Raw genomic sequence first — 19,959 nt, 5'->3', positions numbered from 1 at the left:
TTTAAAAAAATCATTGTTTTGAAGTGACATCTTCTCTTATTCTGTGCAAGTGATGACAATTTCTTGATTGAATTGAGATGTGCAATGAAAAGTGGATTTTATACGACAACCAGTGATGACCAGGTCAGCGGACGGACTGAGAAGCCAAAGCACTTTTCAAAGCCAAACTTGTACCAGAAAAGGTCAAAGCGAGTGTTTGGTGGTCTGCTGTCACTTGATCCACTACAGCTTTCTGAATCCCGGTGAAACCATTACATCTGAGAAGTATGCTCAGCAAACTGATGAGATGCACCAAAAACTGCAACTCCTGCAGCCAGCATCGGTCAATAGAAAGGGTCCAATTCTTTTCCACAACAACGCTCAAGTGCATGTTGCACAACCAATGCTTCAAAAGTTCAATGAACTGGGCTACAAAGTTTTGCTTCATCTGCCATATTCACCTGACCTCTCGCCAACCAACTTCCACTTCTTCAAGCATCTAGACAACTTTTTGTAGGGAAAATGCTTCCATAACCAGGAGGAGGCAGAAAATGCTTTCCAAAAGTTTGCTGAATTCTGAAACACAGATTTTTATGCTACAAGAATAAATAAACTTATTTCTTACTGGTAAAAATGTGTTGATTATAATGGTTCCTATTTTGATTAATAAAGATATGTTTGAGCCTGGTTATGATGATTTAAAATTTAGGGTCTGAAACTGTAATTACTTTTGAACCAACCTAATAATACTAACTAATCATTGTTTTGGCTCAAATGGTAAAGCGTCTGCCTGTAACGTGAGAGACCCAGGTTCGATCCCTAGGTTGGGAAGATCCCCTGGAGAAGGAAATGGCAATCCACTCCAGTATTCCTGCCTGGAGAATTCCATGGATTGAGGAGCCTGGTAGGCTACAGTCCACGGGGTTGCAAAGAGTCGGACACGACTGAGCAACTTCACTTCAATCATTGTTTCCTTCCCACTTTTCCAATTTCCGATTCATTTTTTGACCATATAGATAAATGGTATCATCATCTACCATTTTATTCAAACCAGAGACTGGGTGTCATTCTTAATATCTCACTCTCCACATTCAATCTGTTACTAAATGCTTCTAGTTCCACCTCCTGCCTCGCTCTCAAACTGAGTCACTTTCTGCTTCATCCTGTTCCCTCTCTAGTCTGGCCACCATTCCTTCACACCCAGTTAAAGGCAGCAACTTTATACATGCTCTCCTTATACCTGCACTCACTATCTCCCAAGCCATTCTCCACGTTTCACCTAAGTTATCATTTAAAAATGTAAATCTGACATGTCTCCTCCTTAATGCTCTTTAATGGCTTCCCAGTGCTTTTAGGATAAGATCAAAATTCTTAAGAAAGCTTACTAGCCTATACATGATCTAGTCTTATTCTCGTGTTAGTTGTCTCCTAGTTCTCTATATTCTAAATACAATGGACTTTGAGTTTTTTAAAAGTGACACTGTCTTTCCCATCTTTACAAATGTATAATAGTTTCTTTTGCCTAGAATGTGCTCCCTACCCCTCGGCTTAAATAATCATTTTGTCTGAGAGCCCTTTCCTGACTCTCTAGACTAGCTTCGCTCTGTGGGCACACTGCACTTGTTCTGCTGTTACATGTAGACTTTTTCAACATCTGTTTTCTTCACTCTTTCATAAATTCCATGAGAACATTATCAACCTGTTTTTTTCACCACATTATTTCTGGATGTCAGGGGCACAGCAGAAGCATTCAATAACTACTTGGAATACTAGAGGAATGGATGAATGAATTACACTGGTTTCTATCCTCAACTAAGGACATGTTTAAGCCTTTCCAATTAATAGAAGTCCCCCTTTAACTGTTTCTTCCTTTAGCTAGAGCTCTATTTCGCCTTTCCTTCACTGACAAGAATCTGGGAAGAACAGTCTCACAGTTTTTATCTCATTCTATATTCCCTTTTTCCCATTTCCAGCACTCCACTGTCTGTGACAAGCAATGGACAAAACCACTGCTGGGTCCACCTGGTCTCTCTGAAACATTTGAATTCATCAACTAGAAACCTTTGTTCTGGCTTCTGTGACACTCCTTTTGGTTCCCCTTCCACAATTCTGGTTATTCGTCTTCTTTGGTCTAACTTCTACTTTGCCCTCAAATGTTGGTGCCCACTACTCTGTTCTGAGTCCTCTTCCTCTTTAAACACAATCTTCTATCCCTTGGAGGTCTCAGGTATTCCCAACAGCTACAACTGCCTCCATATAATAATGACTTTTTTTTTTTTTAAGCTGTGTCTCATGGCATCAGCGATTTTAGTTCCCCAATCAGAAATTGAACCTGTGCCCCCTGCCTCAGAAGCACAGTCTTATCCACTGGATGGCCAGGGAAGTCTTTTAAATTTAAAAAACTTTAAATTAAAAATCTTTTTGGCCATGATGCATGGCATGTGGCATCTTAGTTCCTCGCCTAGGTATCAAACTCAACCAGGGATCAAACCTGAGCCCCCTGCATTTGAAATGTGGAATCTTAACCGCTGGAACACCAGGGAAGTCAACAATGATTAACTTTTTGATGTTAATCCTGACACCCTTTTGAACTGAAGATTCCCATCTCTGTACCTTTCCACCTAGATACCCACAGAGCTCAGTTAACAGGTCAAGTATCTTCAAGGCACCCAAACTCATTTCTCCTTCTGATTTTCTATCTTGGTAAAATGATGACCCGTTCTGCTGTTATCAAACCTACCTCTCAAATTGGTCCCTAAGTTCTCTCTATTCTACCTCCTAAATATTTCTCAAATCCTCCTCTCCCTCCTCAGTATCTCCATTATCATGTTCTTAGTTCAGGGCTTCATTTTTTCCCCCTGGACTATTACAATAGCTTTCTAACAGGTCTCATTACAGGCATTTGCCACATTTACGGCATCTTTCTACAGCCCACATCGGATCCTGTCACTTTCCTTCTTTAGATAGGTTTCAGTAGCTCTCTCTTTTGGCCACACTGCGCGCATGTAGGATCTTGGTCCCCTAACCATGCCCCCTGCAGTGGAACTGCAGTCTTAACCACTGGACCACTGGGCAAGTCCTTTTAGCAGCTCTCCATTGTTGATAGAACGTCCACACTCCTGGCTTTTGAGGCTCTGACCCCTGGCTATCCACCAGCTGCCTGTCATCCTCCTACCACCAACTACTCATCATTTCTCAAATGTACCATCCTCTTTCAGGCCCTGGAATCTTTACATATACTGTATTGTCTGCCAGGAGTAATTTTTCCATTTCTGCTCATTTGACCAACTATTACTCTTTTAAGAGTCATCTCCTTGTGAAACCTTCACTAAATTACTGGGCAAATTCTCATCCCTGGTTCACTAAGATCTAAGTTACGATTTCTCCATTTTGGGCTCCCACAATCCTAGTCCTTGAACTTTTGGGCTCATACCAAAGGTCTTTCACTCCCCAAATGCACACTTTCTATCTTTGAGCCTCTGTCTATGTAGGCCCTTTTCCATGTAACCTCTTTGCATCAATAATTTCCTTCATGCTTCTTGGCTCTTGATGAGACACTTTTCCTAGACCAGATTAGTTGTTCCTACTTACCCTCCTATAGATCCTGGCACCTCCCAGTTCAAAGCACTTTTATGTTTTATTTTCATTGCTTAATTATCTGACCTTCTTACTTGACTGACAGATGTGTGAGGACAGGGACCACTATCATCTCTCTAGTTCATCACTCTTATCTCTGAGCCCAGCAGAATGCTGAGCACAGTGCTTAATAAGATTTTACCAAATGAATGTGTCTGTGTGTCTCATTCATTTGTGCCTGACATTAGCTGTGAAATCTTTGGTGAATAAAATTATGATATTACATGCAGTATCTATTGCACTGTGCCCTCAAAGAACCTATGTGCCACAGGTCTCATTTAGTGCATTATTCCTTGAATTCCATCTCTTAAAACACACTCCAGCAAGTATCCACACTGGCTTGGCTTTATTCAGCGTCGTCATTTCCTTCAGTTCTTTAGGAGGAAAAATACCAATATCTTAAATGTGCACAAGAATCATCCTGGGACCAAAAGGCTGGATCTTGAATTTTCTTGATTCCTAAAGCTCTTGAAGCTGTGGCACTGAACCTAAACCACTTACCGCTTGAGAGGCCATCATTTCATTTATACTCTGTTCATACTGCTCTGCCAAAATGGCAAGTTTTCTTGTCTGCTCATCTTTCAGTGTCTTTAAGATTGTTTTGTGCTCATTCTTTGGAGTAACTTCCAACTGGTGATTCTTGAGTGCTTTATACTGTTTGGTCTGTACTTTGCAAGTGTCCTGAAACTGTTTTTTAATTTGCATTTCCATGGCCTGTATAGAAAAAGTGACAAAAGGAAAAGAAAGACACATCAGTAAACACAGAAAGTCTTCCATTCTCATCATACAGTATAGGTTCTGGGACCAATTGTCTTTTGGTGCAGTGACCGATACTACTAGCCAATGATAATGAAAATAATACATAAGTCACAGACAGGAGTTAACTCTACCAATACTTTTGGTTTTATTGTCTGAATAAAAGTTGTTTTGAATTTACAAATAGATTTAAAAAATGAATTTTTACAAAATCACAACTCGAAGAAGATTGTGGAATACTGTGAAGCTTAGTTTGTTAAAAGCTTGTTCATTATTTCAGTGGTTTCCTAATCAAAAATTTCAGTGTCTTCTATTGCTTGTTGCCTCACCTCTTTTTAATTGTTTTCCCCCATTTCCAAGTAAGAAAGGGGGATGGCAACATATAAGTCATTTCTCACTGCTCTGTGTCTCCTTGACAAATCAATAAAGGACAACACTGGATTACACTTCACACCACAACCCATTCCCACTACTTGCATATAGCAACATCAAATATGCATTTTGGCAAAGATAAGGTGGGGTTTTTAACTGTAAGTCCAAAAGGCGTTCCATTACGTTGCTTGATAGTCACATGTACACTTCATGAACATGTGGAGGAATTTGGAAGACAAGGATCACTAATTAGACAAGTTAGCATCTGGCTAGAGAGAAGTATGGCCAGTGTGGTTGAGGCTGACCTTGTATCTTTGAAAATACTGACAATGACTTCCTTGACATATAGCAATGGCTTAGTCCACATAGCTTGTTAATGAGCAGTCGGCTAAAATTCTCTGGAGGTAGTGAGGGCTAAAGGAGCTCCATATTTCTAATGTAGGTAAAATAAATGCTTGGTATGTCACTGCTGAATCCCATGCCCGGGACAGATGTTACTAATAAATTATACTCTTTATTACTAAGTGTGGATATGGCTTTAGAGCCTTTCTCAATAGAGTAGCACTCAAGGTAACTAACACCAATATGACTGGCATTACTGATAAAATTTATCTGCTATATTTTGTCAGGTAACTTTCTCATTTCCTGGGATAAGAACCACGGACTGCTGTTATTTTATGCGGTATAATTTTAAAGAGAGAATGCCATGAAGGGGGTCAAAGAGGTTGTATATAATGGATACAAAGGAAAAATGGAGGTATCACATGGCCCAGAAACATCCTTTTAGGAGTCTGTTATACCCAGACTCTTGTGCTTCTGATTTCAGTAGCTGAAAAGTGCAATTTTATGGAGTTGCCCAGGTGACTCTGACAGTCATCCATGTGCAGGAAACACTGATATAGCCTAACTGTGTTTTGGAACACAAACCGGGGAATTTCTTCTCACCTTTAAGTTTTTTGGCTGTTGCCGAAGTTCCATGACATGCTTTCTGTGCAGTTCCCTCTCTCGCCTCTTATTGTACTCCAACTGGTTTTCCAGTTCAGTCTGGTGCTGTAGCCGGATCAGATCCATGCGGAGTTTCTGTAACGTGTGCAGCTGCCTGTACTCAAGCTCTCGGGTGGACTCATCGTGCCGGATCAGCATGGCATGCTCCATCTCCTTCTGTGTCCTCTTTTTATTTAGTTCCTGCATTTAGCAACAAAAAGTACATGGAGAGAGATGAATGGAGATGAACTGGAGGAAAGTCACCACTCAGTAAGGGATGGCAAGGAATAGCACTATTAACTGTCTCTTAATTGCCCATTAGTGTTTGGCAGCATGACTTAATAAGACTAGATGAACAATCCCTGGAGACTGAGATTCTGTATGTGGTTCCACCATTTACTACTTGGGCATCTTCAGAGCCACCACAACTACTCTACCTGTAAAATGGGATTAATTCTGCCTGACCCCTTCTTACCTCACAGAGCTGCGGAGAGCCTTAATTAGGTGATGTGTTATGCATAGGTCTAAATAAATGTTTATTTAGTTAGGCTGGCTGGCTGCCCATTTATATTATGTGAGGAAGCTTTTAAACCAAAAGATGCCCGAGTCTCATAACCTGAAATTCTGAAAACCGAGTGGAGTGTGACCCTGACATGTGACCCTGACATCAATAGTTTTAAGAGTTCTCTGCTACTGTTTAGTTGCTAAGTTGTGTCCAACACTTTGTGACCCCACGGACTATAGCCTGGCAGGCTCCTCTCTCTGTCCATAGAATTTCACAGGCAAGAATACTGGAGTGGGTTGCTATTTCCTTCTCCAAGGGATCTTCCTGACCCAGGGACTGAACCCACATCTGCTTGGCAGGTGGATTCTTTACCATTGAGTCAACAGGGAAGCCCCTAAGAGTTCTCTGCTGCTGCTGCTGCTAAGTCGCTTCAGTTGTATCCGACTCTGTGCGACCCCACAGACGGCAGCCCACCAGGCTCCCTCGTCCCTGGGATTCTCCAGGCAAGAACACTGGAGTGGGTTGCCATTTCCTCCTCCAATGCATGAAAGTGAAAAGTGACAGGTAGATTTAATATGCAGTCAAGAGTTGAGAATCGCTCTATTAAACTGATTATGTCTGCAATGTTCCTAGTTTTGGGGGAAATACCCTGCTTTTGCATTATCAAAAGTAGGCCAATTATCTATTTTTCAAAATCTCAGAGATCAGCGCTCACTGGGAAAAAGCAGATGAGATCTCTCCCCATTCATCTTTTCCATTACAGTCTGTTTGGTCATTTCTAGAGCTAATCATTCTGCTCCTCTCAGTTTTACTCATGTCTTTCTCTTTTGTTGAAGGGGGAAAGAAAGGAAACTAGAATTAAAAGAAAAAGGGAGGAGGAAGTTGGGTAAAACTTTTTTATTCACCAATTCAAGAATATTTCCTGAATGGCAGTGTATCAAAGCTGTGAAACATGTTCTCTGGGTACATAAAAATATTTACTAAGCCATGACTTGGTGGCCAACTTGCTAACACCCTAACAGGGAAATGTAATAGACACTTATGAAAGTATATGCTCAACTCAAAGCACACTGAATCAGTCTATCTTCTCTCCTGGGGATTTGGATTCAGGGACAGTTAATCTCTGTGTGTGTGGTTAGAATTGAGGGGCATATTAAGAACTACATATGTGATAGCCACCTACTGCCACAAGGGCTAAGGATTAGATAAAGCTGAGCTTCAGAGCAAAAAGAATGATAAACAGAGAAGAAAGAAGAGCAGGAAATATACTGATACCCAAGTTCCTGACTGGTTCTAAGCTCTCCTTGTAGGTCCAGCTATATTATTGCTACTGGGCTTTATGAAACATTCCTATCTTTCTGTAGAAAATACCCTGGTTTTGGTTTTAACCAGCTCAAATAAATTTCAGTAAGATGCAAACAAAAGAAGCTTGATTACTACAGGGACATAAATTTTATGTTTATGTTTTTTTTTTTTTTCAAAAGTGCAAGGTTGGAAGTGGTAAGAGATACAAAAGAGATGAAGATTATTTGCTAGAAGATTTCCAAAAAGAATGTTATCACTACTAGTTAAGAACAGCAAGGAAAGGAGAAAGCCCTTGAGCTGAACTTGACATCAGAACAATAGGGTACCTCTCTTTTCCAATGGCATCCACTATGGAGAAAATGCAAGATCATTTTCATAGAGATATCATTAATATTTGTGCCCTGGCATGGTTGAGAAATATCTTGTGTGCTTGGACCTTCCATCCACTTGAAGAGAAGTCCTTTAAACAGCACAGTATCTGTTACTGGAGCAAAGTTGCTAGTCATTCATTTACTTATTCAACAGATACTTGTTGAGCATTTCCTATGTGTTGGACACTGTTTTAGGCACTAAAAAGGGTCCAGTGAACAAGTACATCCCCTCATGGGCTTATTTTCTAGTGGGGAAATACCTGGAGTATAAATGCCATTTACATTTGTTACAAACAATAAAAGATCATCTCCAGAGCATCACCCCACATCCTCTCCCACGTTTTTCTTTTCCTTTATTTTCCTTCCTTACCTGGACCATCAAATGTCTTTTTAAAATCACTAACTGGTCCCTGCTGCTGCTGCTGCTAAGTCACATCAGTTGTGTCCGACTCTGTGCGACCCCATAGACGGCAGCCCACCAGGCTCCCGTCCCTGAGATTCTCCAGGCAAGAACACTGGAGTGGGTTGCCATTTCCCTCTCCAGTGCATGAAAGTGAAAAGTGAAAGTGAAGTCGCTCAGTCATGTCCGACTCTTCACAACCCCCCGGACTGTAGCCTACCAGGCTCCTCCGTCCATGGGATTTTCCAGGCAACTGGCCCCTAGGTGGCACCAAAGGATGGTGAGGGCCTCTTAGGTACTAAAGCCAAGGAAAGCTTTTTGGATGGCTAAAGATTCTGTTCCTAGAACACTGTCATCTTCACTCTTTCAGTACCAGGAGCCCCAGTATTGGTCATTTACACATTTCACACATTTTCCTAAATGGAGAAGTTCAAACTGAGTCTGAGCTGTCCAGAGCTCAGAAATTCACAGGGGGAAAAAGATACAAAGCAAACAGTACTTTCAGAAGAAAACAAATGTTTCTCTGTTTAATGGAATGCTTCAGGATGTTGTCCTTGGAATACGTGCATCAGAATCACCTGGACTTGATAACAGGCCACCCAGGTAATTCTGATATATACTAAAGTTTGAGTATCAGTAGAAAAATAATTCAGGGTGTGAGTCAGTTTTAGCTTTTCCACTGACTCATTATGTATGGCATTTGGTAAGACTTCAAATCTACTTTTTGGTTTCCTCAGGTGTAAAGTGAGGATAATAGTACCCATCGTGAATTACCAGTCTTGTGAAGTTGAAAGGAAAGACCATAAGAAGATCCTTCAGAATACATATACACATGCCATTACTATTTTTCTACATTCAGAAGTGAATATCTGGCATACAATAACAAATCTAGATACTATAAACTATTTAAAAGGTGAGAGAAAAATAATACTGAAATGGTTTTTTCTATTACAATTGTAATAGAAATTACCTTTAATTCATATGTCTGAGTTGCAGAGATGTTAAGCTGCCTATAACATTTTACACTAAGGGAAAAAACCATTATTCAGCTTATTATGAGCCCATTGCTGTTACCTACGTAATAATGTGTAGTGTGCTCTCAATTATTAAAAGTGATTTTATATACCTTCCTCAATCCTAGCTGCAATCCTTATGCAGTGGTAAGACTGTTAGGATTTAACCATTTTTATATGTGATAGTAAAGCTTTTGGGAATGGAAAGGCTAACATAAGGTTACATAATTTCTCTAAAGTAGAATTGAAGCTAAAACTCAGGTTTTTAGCTTTTCAACATTTTCCACTAAAAATGTCCCAAAGAATGGCTTAAGTTTTTCTGTTTTATGCTGTTTCAGTCTGGAATACAATATTCTGAAGAATCCCTCTGCTCTAGCTAGACATGATGCAATGGTTGCTTAGTCTGTACAAATGATAAAATATATATAGTAGGGCCACATTCTAGCTTATATAAATTCAATAAGGTTAGTTGAGCAAAAATACAAAAACAAATTTCATGGTAGAGGTGATTCTGTGCACTCCATGTATATATGCCTTGGAGGGAGTATAAGATGAGAGGCAGGCAGCTCCCTTTACCCTAGCCCACATCACATACATTGAGCATCACACCAGGCTGGATGTGAGCTTAGGGGTGAAACATACATACAACATATGGCCATGACAGTACACCATGGCCATAAAACATTTCTGTACACATTATTTGAACCTACCTCCTCTGAGATGTGGATTTAGGGTGTATCCCCCAAACAAACCTTCCCCAATCACAATCCAAGCATTCTATTTAAGTTTCAACGGACGTACTATTGACTTCTTTAAAAGCATCTGATCTGACTCAAAAATTTTTGTGTTCATACCCACTGACACTGAGTAAGAATGAGAATTCAAAATATAAGTGGGGATGTTGTTAGCCTATGACATTTAATATTTTCTTAGCTTCAGTTCTTAGCTGCATAACTGGTTAGGAAACAATGAGCACTGACGTGTAGTGACAATAAAAGAGGCTCAACTCAGCCTATGGTGATCTTTTTAAATGTTTTCATTAATAAAAAGGAATGCTGGGGACTTCCCTGAAGGTCCAGTGGTTAAGACTCCACACTTTCAGTGCAGGGCGCATGGGTTTGATCTCTAATTGGGGAACTAAGATCTTGCATGCTGTGTGGCCAGGCTAAAAAAAATTTAGTCTACCAAAAAAAAAAAAGTGTCAGGTAGGGGAGGATTGCTAATTTTCAGTTTTGGCAAAGGTAGAGGAAAACAAGTAGTTTTTCTTGGTGGGAGTTATAAATCCTTAGAGGGCAATTTAACAATATCTATTAAAAATGCAGGTATATACACTCTGACCTAAAAATTCTCCTCCTGAGAATATTATATCCTACAAAATACTTGCTTACATGTAAAAAGTGATATTGCACAACTCCAGCAAAATACCCAGAAATGTGCCTCATTAAATAAATTATTCTATAGCCATACCAAAAAATACTACTGATGATTAAAAAGAATGAAGGAGAGTTATATGTTTTAGATAGTAAATGAAAAATAATACAAAAGGAAAAGAGTTACGAAACAGTGAACTGGATATTTTTGTAGGTTCAGTATCCATTTTCCCTTCTTTTTGTTAACAGGCTCCTCTTTTTGCTTCAGAAACTACTCCACCCTATGTGGAAATCAGAGAGACTACTGAGTAAGTGAATGAGCACATTACCCAGTCAAGTGCTATCTCTCCTAGGAATTTGAGTCTTAACGATACAAAGATGAAACATGGTTGGAGGAGGTACATCCAAATGGCAGTGTCTTGAGGAATGTCAATTAGCTATTGTCCTCTAGGTCACAAAGTTGCTTTCCCAGCTTGATTCTTCATCTTTTCCAGCTTGGGTCTTCAGCTCTTTCATCTACCCCATATCCTTCCAATACATTCCTTTCAGTTTGTTTCTATTGCTTGCAAATCAAATAAACCCACTGGTACTAACATAATCTGATTTTTATAAGATTAAAGTTATATATAATATATAAGTTGTATATACATATACACACACATGCATATCTGAAAAAACTCTGGTAATATATCTGCCAAATTAATGGTGACTATCTCAGGGTAGAAAATGGGTGGGATGGGATTATCAAGCACTTTCACAACTCAGTGTTTTTCTGCATTTGTCATTTTTCAATGTTCTTTTATAAATAGAAGACAAAAAACTGAACATTTTCACTAAGGTGGCTCCAGAATAAGGCTAAACAAAGGAAAACCTAGACTTTTCAGAAATAAACCCTTGTAGAGTTATTCTTCACCCAGTTGGTTAGAATCTGATACTAATGAATACAGTTTCTATCATTTGGAGGAATAATTGTCTTCTATAGTTTTTATTGGCACTAACTGCCCCTTAATTTCAGACTTCTTCCAAATACGTGACACTAGAACAAAAATAATAACTGTCAGATGGAATGAATCCCAAATACCTTGTTTCTAACTGGCTACTGGACTTTTTGATTTGAATTTTTTAGCCTTCTAACAAACTCAACACATGTAATAATATTGAATTAACCAGTTTCTTACCAATACCTCTCTCTAAGCTTCTCTGTTTCTGCCCAAATCTACATTTCCCCAGCTCTTAAATCCTAGAAATAACTTTGACTGTACCCTCGTCTCTTTCTCATATCCTTTTGTATACCACGTCCAGCTTATTTTATACTTCAAAATGTTTCAAACCCATCTCTCTTTTGCCAGCTAACACCCTATCTGTGTCTATAGCCTATTCCTACCACCGGATCTCTTTGCTTCTAGTTTCTTCCCTCTAAATTCAATGTTTCTCAACCTTTTTACCCCCATTATTTCCATCAGGGGCCTTTTTAGCCTCCACCTTTCCCTGATTATCCTCACCACTGAAATGCTAATAACAAACATGTACTGTATATTTTTTTATGTACTGTAGCCCTTCAGAGGGCCACAAGTCACTATAATATCTAAGACCCCTCCTCCACAAGAACTCCCTTTTTACTCCCCAGGGGGTAATACTGCTCCCACTGACCATGCACGCTCTAATCAATCTGTGCATCACCACCAAACTGGGCTAATCTCTGTAAAGTAGAATGTTAGCCATATCACTCACTGCCTGGCTCAAAAATGTTCAGTTTCTCCCTCTTCCAATAAGATGAGATAACACAGATAAACAGCCTGAGCCTGGCTCACAATTATGTGTTCAATAAATTTTAGTTTGTTCTCTTTCTTCCCATTTGAATACTGCTCTCCAAAAAGATTACACCAATTCACATTCTCATTAAATGTGCCTGAAGGGCTTGTTTCCCTCCTGCAGCCTAACACTGGGTTTTTAATCTGACTTTGATAATTTTACCAAAGTGCTAGCTCACTTGAGGGCTTCTTGTATTATTCCAGGTCACAGTGATTTCCTACTGAACTTTGTCTCTGCAACCAATTCACATTCTGTATTCCTCATCTCAGCAAATAACATCATATTCGTCCAATTTTCCAAATTAGAAACTCTGCATTCATTTTTTGACTCTTATTTCTGAAATTCTCACAGCATTTGGTTTGAATTACTGTCAGTTCTGCTTTAGAAATGTCACTCAGATCTAATCTATATCCCCACTGCTTCTTCCAGGTGAGAAAAGGCATTCTTACTGACCTCACTGTATTTTGCCTTGTACCACTCTAGCTATCTTCAATGCTGAGGCATTCTTTCTTCAAAACAAAGAAAAACTCTCATTGTCATTTCTCTGCTTAAAATTCTCTCATTTTGACTTACTTCATTCAATACTGTAAAGCAATTATCCTTCAATTAAAAAAAAAAAACAAAAAACCATCTCTCATACCCATGCAACTGACTTCAGGTTGAAATCTAAAAGCCTTGCCTTAAGAATTTGGGCCCTCCATTCTGCTTCCAACTGTTCCTGATCTAACACTCCACTCCACACACCCAGAATACACAACTCCTCTTCAATCACGGACTCTTCCAAGCCCTTTCATGACTATATGCCTGTCAGAATTTATTTATGTCTACTGTGGTAGATAGACAACATATTACACTGTGATTAGTGTGTTACGTGTCTGTTTCTCGCATCTTCAGAGAAAGCTGAAGGTAGGGAGGATAGCGTTTCAATAGCCCTGGCATCTCCAGCACAGTAAGTAAGAAGGCACTCTGTAAGTGCTGGATGACTGAATGAATTACCTTAATCGTAGAGCACCATTCTGTTCTTTTAAGTGTTTCACAGAGAGTCACAAAAACTCAAGTTTTTGACAAACAGGCTAAAAGCAAAAATTCTCTATTCTACTTCTTTTGACTCTCCACTGCATGAATTTGGCTTATAATAGGTGTTCAAGAAAATTCTATTTGGAAAAAGTTGATTCCTTGTTCTGTAAATAGGCTTTCTCTGATCAATGGTAAACTCATTCCCTTTCACTTTTGTCTATCTGCTTTGTGTCAGGCATCACACTGAAGTCTGTATAGGTTAAAGATATAGGTATGGACAAAACACAGTCATGATACTCACAAAGCTTACAGTCTTCATAAGTTAATGATGATAGTTATGGACAAAATACATACCTCCCGAATATTCTGCTGCTCCACTTCATGCCGCTTGATCATTATTTTCCGCTTGAAGAAACGACAGTTTTTGTCATAGTACAGTCTCTGCTGAGTGAGAAGGTGGGCTTCCTCTTCAGCCTGTGTGTGCTGCAAGTTCTCTTTATGCTTAGATATCCGCTCCTGCTTTTCCTTCTTGGGTGTGCTATGGTCCTCATTCATCTCCTTCACAAAACCAAAAACCAAAAAAAAAAAAAAAGAAAAGAAAGCCAAGCTCATCAGGCAAAAGGAACTATAATAGCTTATTGCAGTGTAGATTACATTATTTTTGAAAGCAATTGAGAATGTAAGGTCAGAAAGGCTTGGTGTTGCAAAAAAACACTCCCCCCTGCCATATGTCCCTCTCCCTTTTTTTTTCAATCAATTGAGAGGGAGACATGTTAGCTTTCATGTCTGTCTTCTCATGCTCAGAAATCATGGGTTCACTCATTTAACCAATATATGCTTGCTGAGTTCTTATCATGCAACAGGTGCTGTGCAAGGCAAAGGATACAACGGTGAACAAACAAACAGTATCTGCCATCATGGGGCTTTACAATCTAGAATCAAAAATCAAAGAACCACAGAAATTAAGTGAAGATTACTGTGATAACTACTGTGTAGTTGAAGTACTTGGTTTGAGGAGTGTTTAATAAAAAAATATTTGATCTTGGTAACAACTAAGCTGAAATTTCAAAAATCTGTAGGAGTTAACCAGCGAAAAAGGACAGGGAAGAATACTCTGGGCAGAGGAAACAGCATGTGCTAAACTGTTAGGGCAGGTTAATTGAAACATGGTGCAGTTAAGGAACTGAGATAAGGTCAGGGCAGGTGATACAGTGTGACATGAGATGAAGCTGGATAGGTAGGCAGGACCACTGGAAGTCTTAAAGGTCAAGTTAAGGATACTGAGCCTTAGCACAGGAGAAATGGATTTTATATATGTGTGGGGGTGTCATAATGAGATGCATTTCAAAAAAGATGACTCTGGCTGCCATGTGGAAAACAGAATGAAGGAGGCCAGAGCATGTCCATGGAGACAGCTAGGAAGCTATCACAAAGTCCAGATGAGATATAATTATAGCTTGGACAAAGGAGGTGGTGACAAGATGGAGAGAAGTATGCAGATGTCACAGACGGGAGGTAATGCTGCAAATGTCAGTAGTTTGAATTTTAGGAAAAAGCATTCTTCATTTGGTATTAGAGGGTAAATAATAAACCATCTACATTTCCAAAAGAACAAAATACATAATTGTTTTAGATCATATGGGTGAAGGGAAGAAAGCAGTAAATCAGAACAGTTAAGAAGATGTTAGTCTACGGGGAAAGTAAGATCACTTTTAGAGAAAGTATTGGGCATCCTTTGTTCATACTGTTCACACCTACAAGCTGGACCTTTAATATCTGGTTAACTATTCAGTTGAAATCTTTTATTTATACCTATTTTACTTATGTTTTGTGATGTGGACGTCACACACTGTTTAGACTGTTTTTGCACTTAGCTAAGAAGTCTTTGTAAATCAACTTTCAATTTTTCTGTTCCAGTGAAATCTCAAGTGAAATATTAGAATCAACAAGAACAAGAGCTATTTCCATCATGGAGTAAGCTGGGATCACAACAGGAAGGCTGGTGGACTCATTTCTAGATGCTGTGACTTCACTACTAGGTTTGGCATTAACCACTATATTGCACATCCAAACTGAAATATGATCATAAAAATTCATTTCAAAATCAAGAATAAATTATTTCTGGATCATCCATCATTCTGGATTACCCAGACCCCAGTTATCTATCAACAGTAGGGATAATGGAGATTGTTCTGTCATCTCAAGGATGATACCTTTTATATCAATATTTAAGCATACATGACATTTTCTTTTTCTAAAGATTTTTTTTTTGATGTGGACCATTTTTAGGGTCTTTATTGAATCTGCTACAATATTGCTTCTTTTCTTTTTTTTTTTAATGTTTTGGTTTTTTTGACCGAGAGGTATGTGGGCTCTTAGCTTCTCTACCAGGGATAGAACCCCCTACACTAAAAGGCAAAGTCTTAACCACTGGACCACCAGGGAAGCCAACAGTCTGAACTAAGCTTTACTTCATAAAGAGTAATACTAGCTTTGCATAGAGAAAGTCTTATTATAGAGGCTGTCTTAAATTGAGTGTAGGTTTGTTTTTCTTCATGAGAATGTGAAGGACTTGTATGCTTAGGCCTGTGGTCTTTAGCACTCATAAATCTGAGTATGGCAAACCCAAAATAGCTCTATGCCTGAGGACTAAGTGGGGACTCTCGAACACTGTTCTGTGGGAGCATCTTCTAAAGATGGAGTTCATACAAAGCTCAAATACCTTTGGTACAGATGCTCAAAATGGCGGCTGCAGCCATAAAGTATGGCTTCCAGAGCATGAGAAAACACATGGAGCTCTAAGTAAAAATCTATCTGCAGTTGAGAAAATTCTAAAATTTGTTACTGAAAAATCAAGGTTATCTCTGTGACCTACTAACATCTATTAGGATATAATAATCCAGATCAAGAAATAAGTAAGAGAAAATGGAGAGCATGTAAACCTTCTTGGTTGGGCTATTTCTCTCTATAGCCTGGTTTTCCAGACCTTACAGTGTCAGGGATGATTCTCATTCTGGCAGTGCAGGTCAGATAGAAATTTCTGTCAGTTCCAACAATTACCAGTGACCCTTCTGGGCAGGGCAAACCCCAAGGCACTTGCTTTTAGTTATTGATTAAAAAAAAACAAAAACAAAATTGAAGAGGAACCTAGCTAACTCTCATACTATTAACTTGGAATATGTGCCCAAGTGACTGATTTCATATACTAAATCAAGTCCCATCTGACTTCTGTTAAGCCTTAATACACTAGTAGTCCACAAGTGAGAAACCCTAAGTCTTATGAGAAGGAATGTCTATGGAACTGCAGGCAATTCAGCTATAAGTCCTGGTTAAAGGAGAAGTGAAGTCACTCGAGCTTCCAGTTCAAACTGCACTTCCTCAGAGGAACTCTCTAAGTCCACTAGAGGTCTTCAACCAAATACTAAAGAATCAATCACTCACTGATCAAATATTTCACATGTACCAGGCACAGGGAAGTAATGACATAAAGGAAAAAAACATACGGTCTTCGCTCTTACTGCTTACTGGCTAGTAGGGTAAAATAGCCCAAAAAAATCATGTATCTATATATAGATACATATAAAAATAAAAAATTAGTGTTATAACACCAGAGGTACCTATCTTGGTCAAGTCAGTCAAGGGAAGGTTTTCCTGGGGAAGTGAAATTTAAGTTATGGTACTAATAAACAATCCTTAGTCTTACAAGGAGGTTGAAAAGGGATTGGGAGTGGGGATGGGGATGGGGAGAGCACTTTGGTGGAAGAAAGAGTGTGAGCGAAGACTGTGGAGATGGCAGAGCTAGATACATTTGAGGACCCAAAGGTGACCACTGTGGCAGGAGTAGTGCTGAGTTGGGATGGGTAAGAGGTGAAGGGAAAGTTGGTGTGAGGTAAGAAGGGAGGCTGGTAGCTGACCACATAGGGACTTCTAGTATTTTGATCAATGAGCAAATACAAATGAAAGAGCAATGAGAAGTCAATAAATATTATAATCATGAAGTGATATGATGAAACTTATGGTTTGAAAAGATCACTGGCTGACATGTGGAGAATAAACCAGAAGTAGGCAAGAATGGTTTAGAGGATTCCTGAAGTGTTCCTGGACAAGCACCATGAGCATCAGGTGGGAATTTGTTAGGAATGAACATTTCAAACTTCACCCCAGATCCACTGAATTAGAACATCTAGTAGTGGGTTAGCAATCTATTTTAATAATCACTTCAGGTGATTACATTAGAAAGTTTGAGCATTAATGGGTTACGATATTGTTCACAATGTAAGATGAACTGATTTTAAGTCTAGCCATTCTAATGGCAACTTGATGACTGCAAAATAATGATATGCTTACCTCTTTTATTTTTTCCTTACAAATCTTATACTGCTTCTTCTGACTTTCTAAGAAAGTTGTCAAGTCTTTCTTTTGCTGGGCCAAGATCTGTTGCTGGAACTTCTTCTCATCTGCTGCAGCTACCTTTGCCTGATAAAATAACAAATATAATATAGGATGAATTGTTCTTAACACAGAATTCAGCTGTCTATTCTCCAGTGCATTCAGAGTCCAAACGTACCGAACAGTATAATTTTTTTGGACACATAATTCATAAAACACAGAAAAGGAAGTACCTGTTTTGATTCTCTTGTATCTTAAACAAACAAAAAATTTTTTAAACTTTTACCATCAAAAAATATATTCCCAATTATGGGAAAAACATGAAGGTAAACTGTAAATGTTGTTTTATTGGACACATATATAAAATAAACGTGATGAAAGGTGGACCAAGGATTATAATAAAAACTCTTCATTATATTGTTGGTGGCCAAAGGGCTAAATTATAAAGTAGATAAATAACCATGACTGGCCAGTTTCTTTTTTTCCCCCCAAGAATTTAACTCTCTAATTGGTTATTTCAACCATCAGATATCTGAATGAGGTCATCTTTAGTATAACAGGCAAAAAGTAATGACTTTTTGTTTTCTGAAGGATCTGCTATAATCCGCAATAGTTGGGTATAGGACATTTTGAGGACTCCTAGATGGATAGAAAATAGACTAGTCTTTGGCCATATAAGCCTGAATGCATCCAATCTCATCTGATCTCGGAAGCTAAGCAGGGTCGGGCCTGGTTAGTACTTGGAAGGGAAAAAATAGACCAAATAAAAGATAAACCAACCAATACTGGCTCCTGAAAATGACCAAATCTAAGCTTAAGGGAACCATAGGTGAAGCACACGTGTAAGATAATATACTTAGAGAACACGGGGGTGGGGGGGAGTATGCTTCTTGGTTCTTTCTATGAATCTTTCACTTTTATCTTCTATTATTAACAGTTTTTCCATTATGAACAATTTTTTCCACATATTTACCAAATCTAATTCCCAAAAAAGACTGACTGGTTTATTTAATCAATATTACATGGGCAGAGGTTTTCATGACACACTGCCTCTAGATTGGTGGCTGTTTCAGGGCATGATCCTACAATTCTGATGTTTCCTCCCATGCAGAAAGAGAGAGAGAGCTAGTGAGCCTGATTACTGAAGCACCCCTGACACCCTGTCCCCAGTCACTCCATCCCCAGGGAGCACAAATTCACCCCTGCTTTCCCACACTATGTAACTATATAAGTCTTATCAGGGTCGGAAAAGCAACTGGTTTAGTACTGCCAGTGCCTGGGTGGGTGAGTCTGTTTAATTTTGTTCGGGATTCTTAGGCCCATTTCCCTTCAGATATAAATCACTTCTCTAACATTTATTGGTAATAAAGTGATATTTTGACTATCTGCATTACCCTCCTGCCTTTAAAATATATATATATATATATTTATTTATTTGGCTGTGCCAGGTCTTACTTGTAGCATGCAGGACCTTTAGTTGCAGCACGTGGGATCTAGTTCCCTGACCAGGGATTGAACCTGGGTCTGTTGCATTGGGAACATGGAGTCTTAGTCATTGGACCACCAGGGTAGTCCCCCATCTTGTCTGTTTTTCAAATTAGTTTAGAACCTGGATAAGGAAGAAAGATATTCCTAGAAGACCCAACAGTAGCCAGATCAACTATTTGCTGCCATTGGTAAGGTGCCCATTCGTAAGCCAATGACCACTAAAAGGGACTATTTGTAGAGCAGTTTTCTTTTGAAGAGGACTGTGGGTGAGGCAGGCACAGAAACAGACCTGAAAGGTGCAAGTTTCCATAGGATAGAAGTATCTTGTTTCTTTTTATTTGTATCATACCTCCATCAGGGAACTGATGCTCAGAATACAACTGAATAGACAAGGATGCAATATATACTTTCAGTTACTGTTTGAACTTATAATGACAAATTTAAGTAGCCTCATAAAACCTGGATCCCCCTTCCCAAAGCAACTCTGTTCCTCCATCACCAAAAAGCACATCACTCCTGCCTCCTGCTCACGGGATGTCGCTGACTGGGACAGGCTTGGCTT

General features: G+C 39.1%; 1 protein-coding gene across 7 annotated transcripts in view; it reads right to left on the bottom strand.

The window, feature by feature from the left end:
* Nucleotides 1-19,959, bottom strand: part of TAOK3 (TAO kinase 3) — a 189,704-nt gene that overhangs the window by 6,383 nt on the left and 163,362 nt on the right. For all 7 annotated transcript variants that reach the window (XM_040251611.1, XM_040251617.1, XM_040251614.1 and 4 more), the window contains 4 exons: nucleotides 17,868-17,996; nucleotides 13,875-14,078; nucleotides 5,689-5,928; nucleotides 4,117-4,329 (listed from right to left, as the gene is read on the bottom strand). In XM_040251611.1, coding sequence (XP_040107545.1) covers nucleotides 4,117-4,329; nucleotides 5,689-5,928; nucleotides 13,875-14,078; nucleotides 17,868-17,996 — 786 coding nt within the window. The remainder of the gene's footprint in view (nucleotides 1-4,116; nucleotides 4,330-5,688; nucleotides 5,929-13,874; nucleotides 14,079-17,867; nucleotides 17,997-19,959) is intronic.

Source organism: Oryx dammah, unplaced genomic scaffold, assembly GCF_014754425.2.
Source record: "Oryx dammah isolate SB20612 unplaced genomic scaffold, SCBI_Odam_1.1 HiC_scaffold_12, whole genome shotgun sequence".
In the NCBI taxonomy this organism is placed as follows: domain Eukaryota; kingdom Metazoa; phylum Chordata; class Mammalia; order Artiodactyla; family Bovidae; genus Oryx; species Oryx dammah.
The sequence above is the reverse complement of the archived record's forward strand: the minus strand, read 5'-3'. Positions and strand labels throughout refer to the sequence as shown.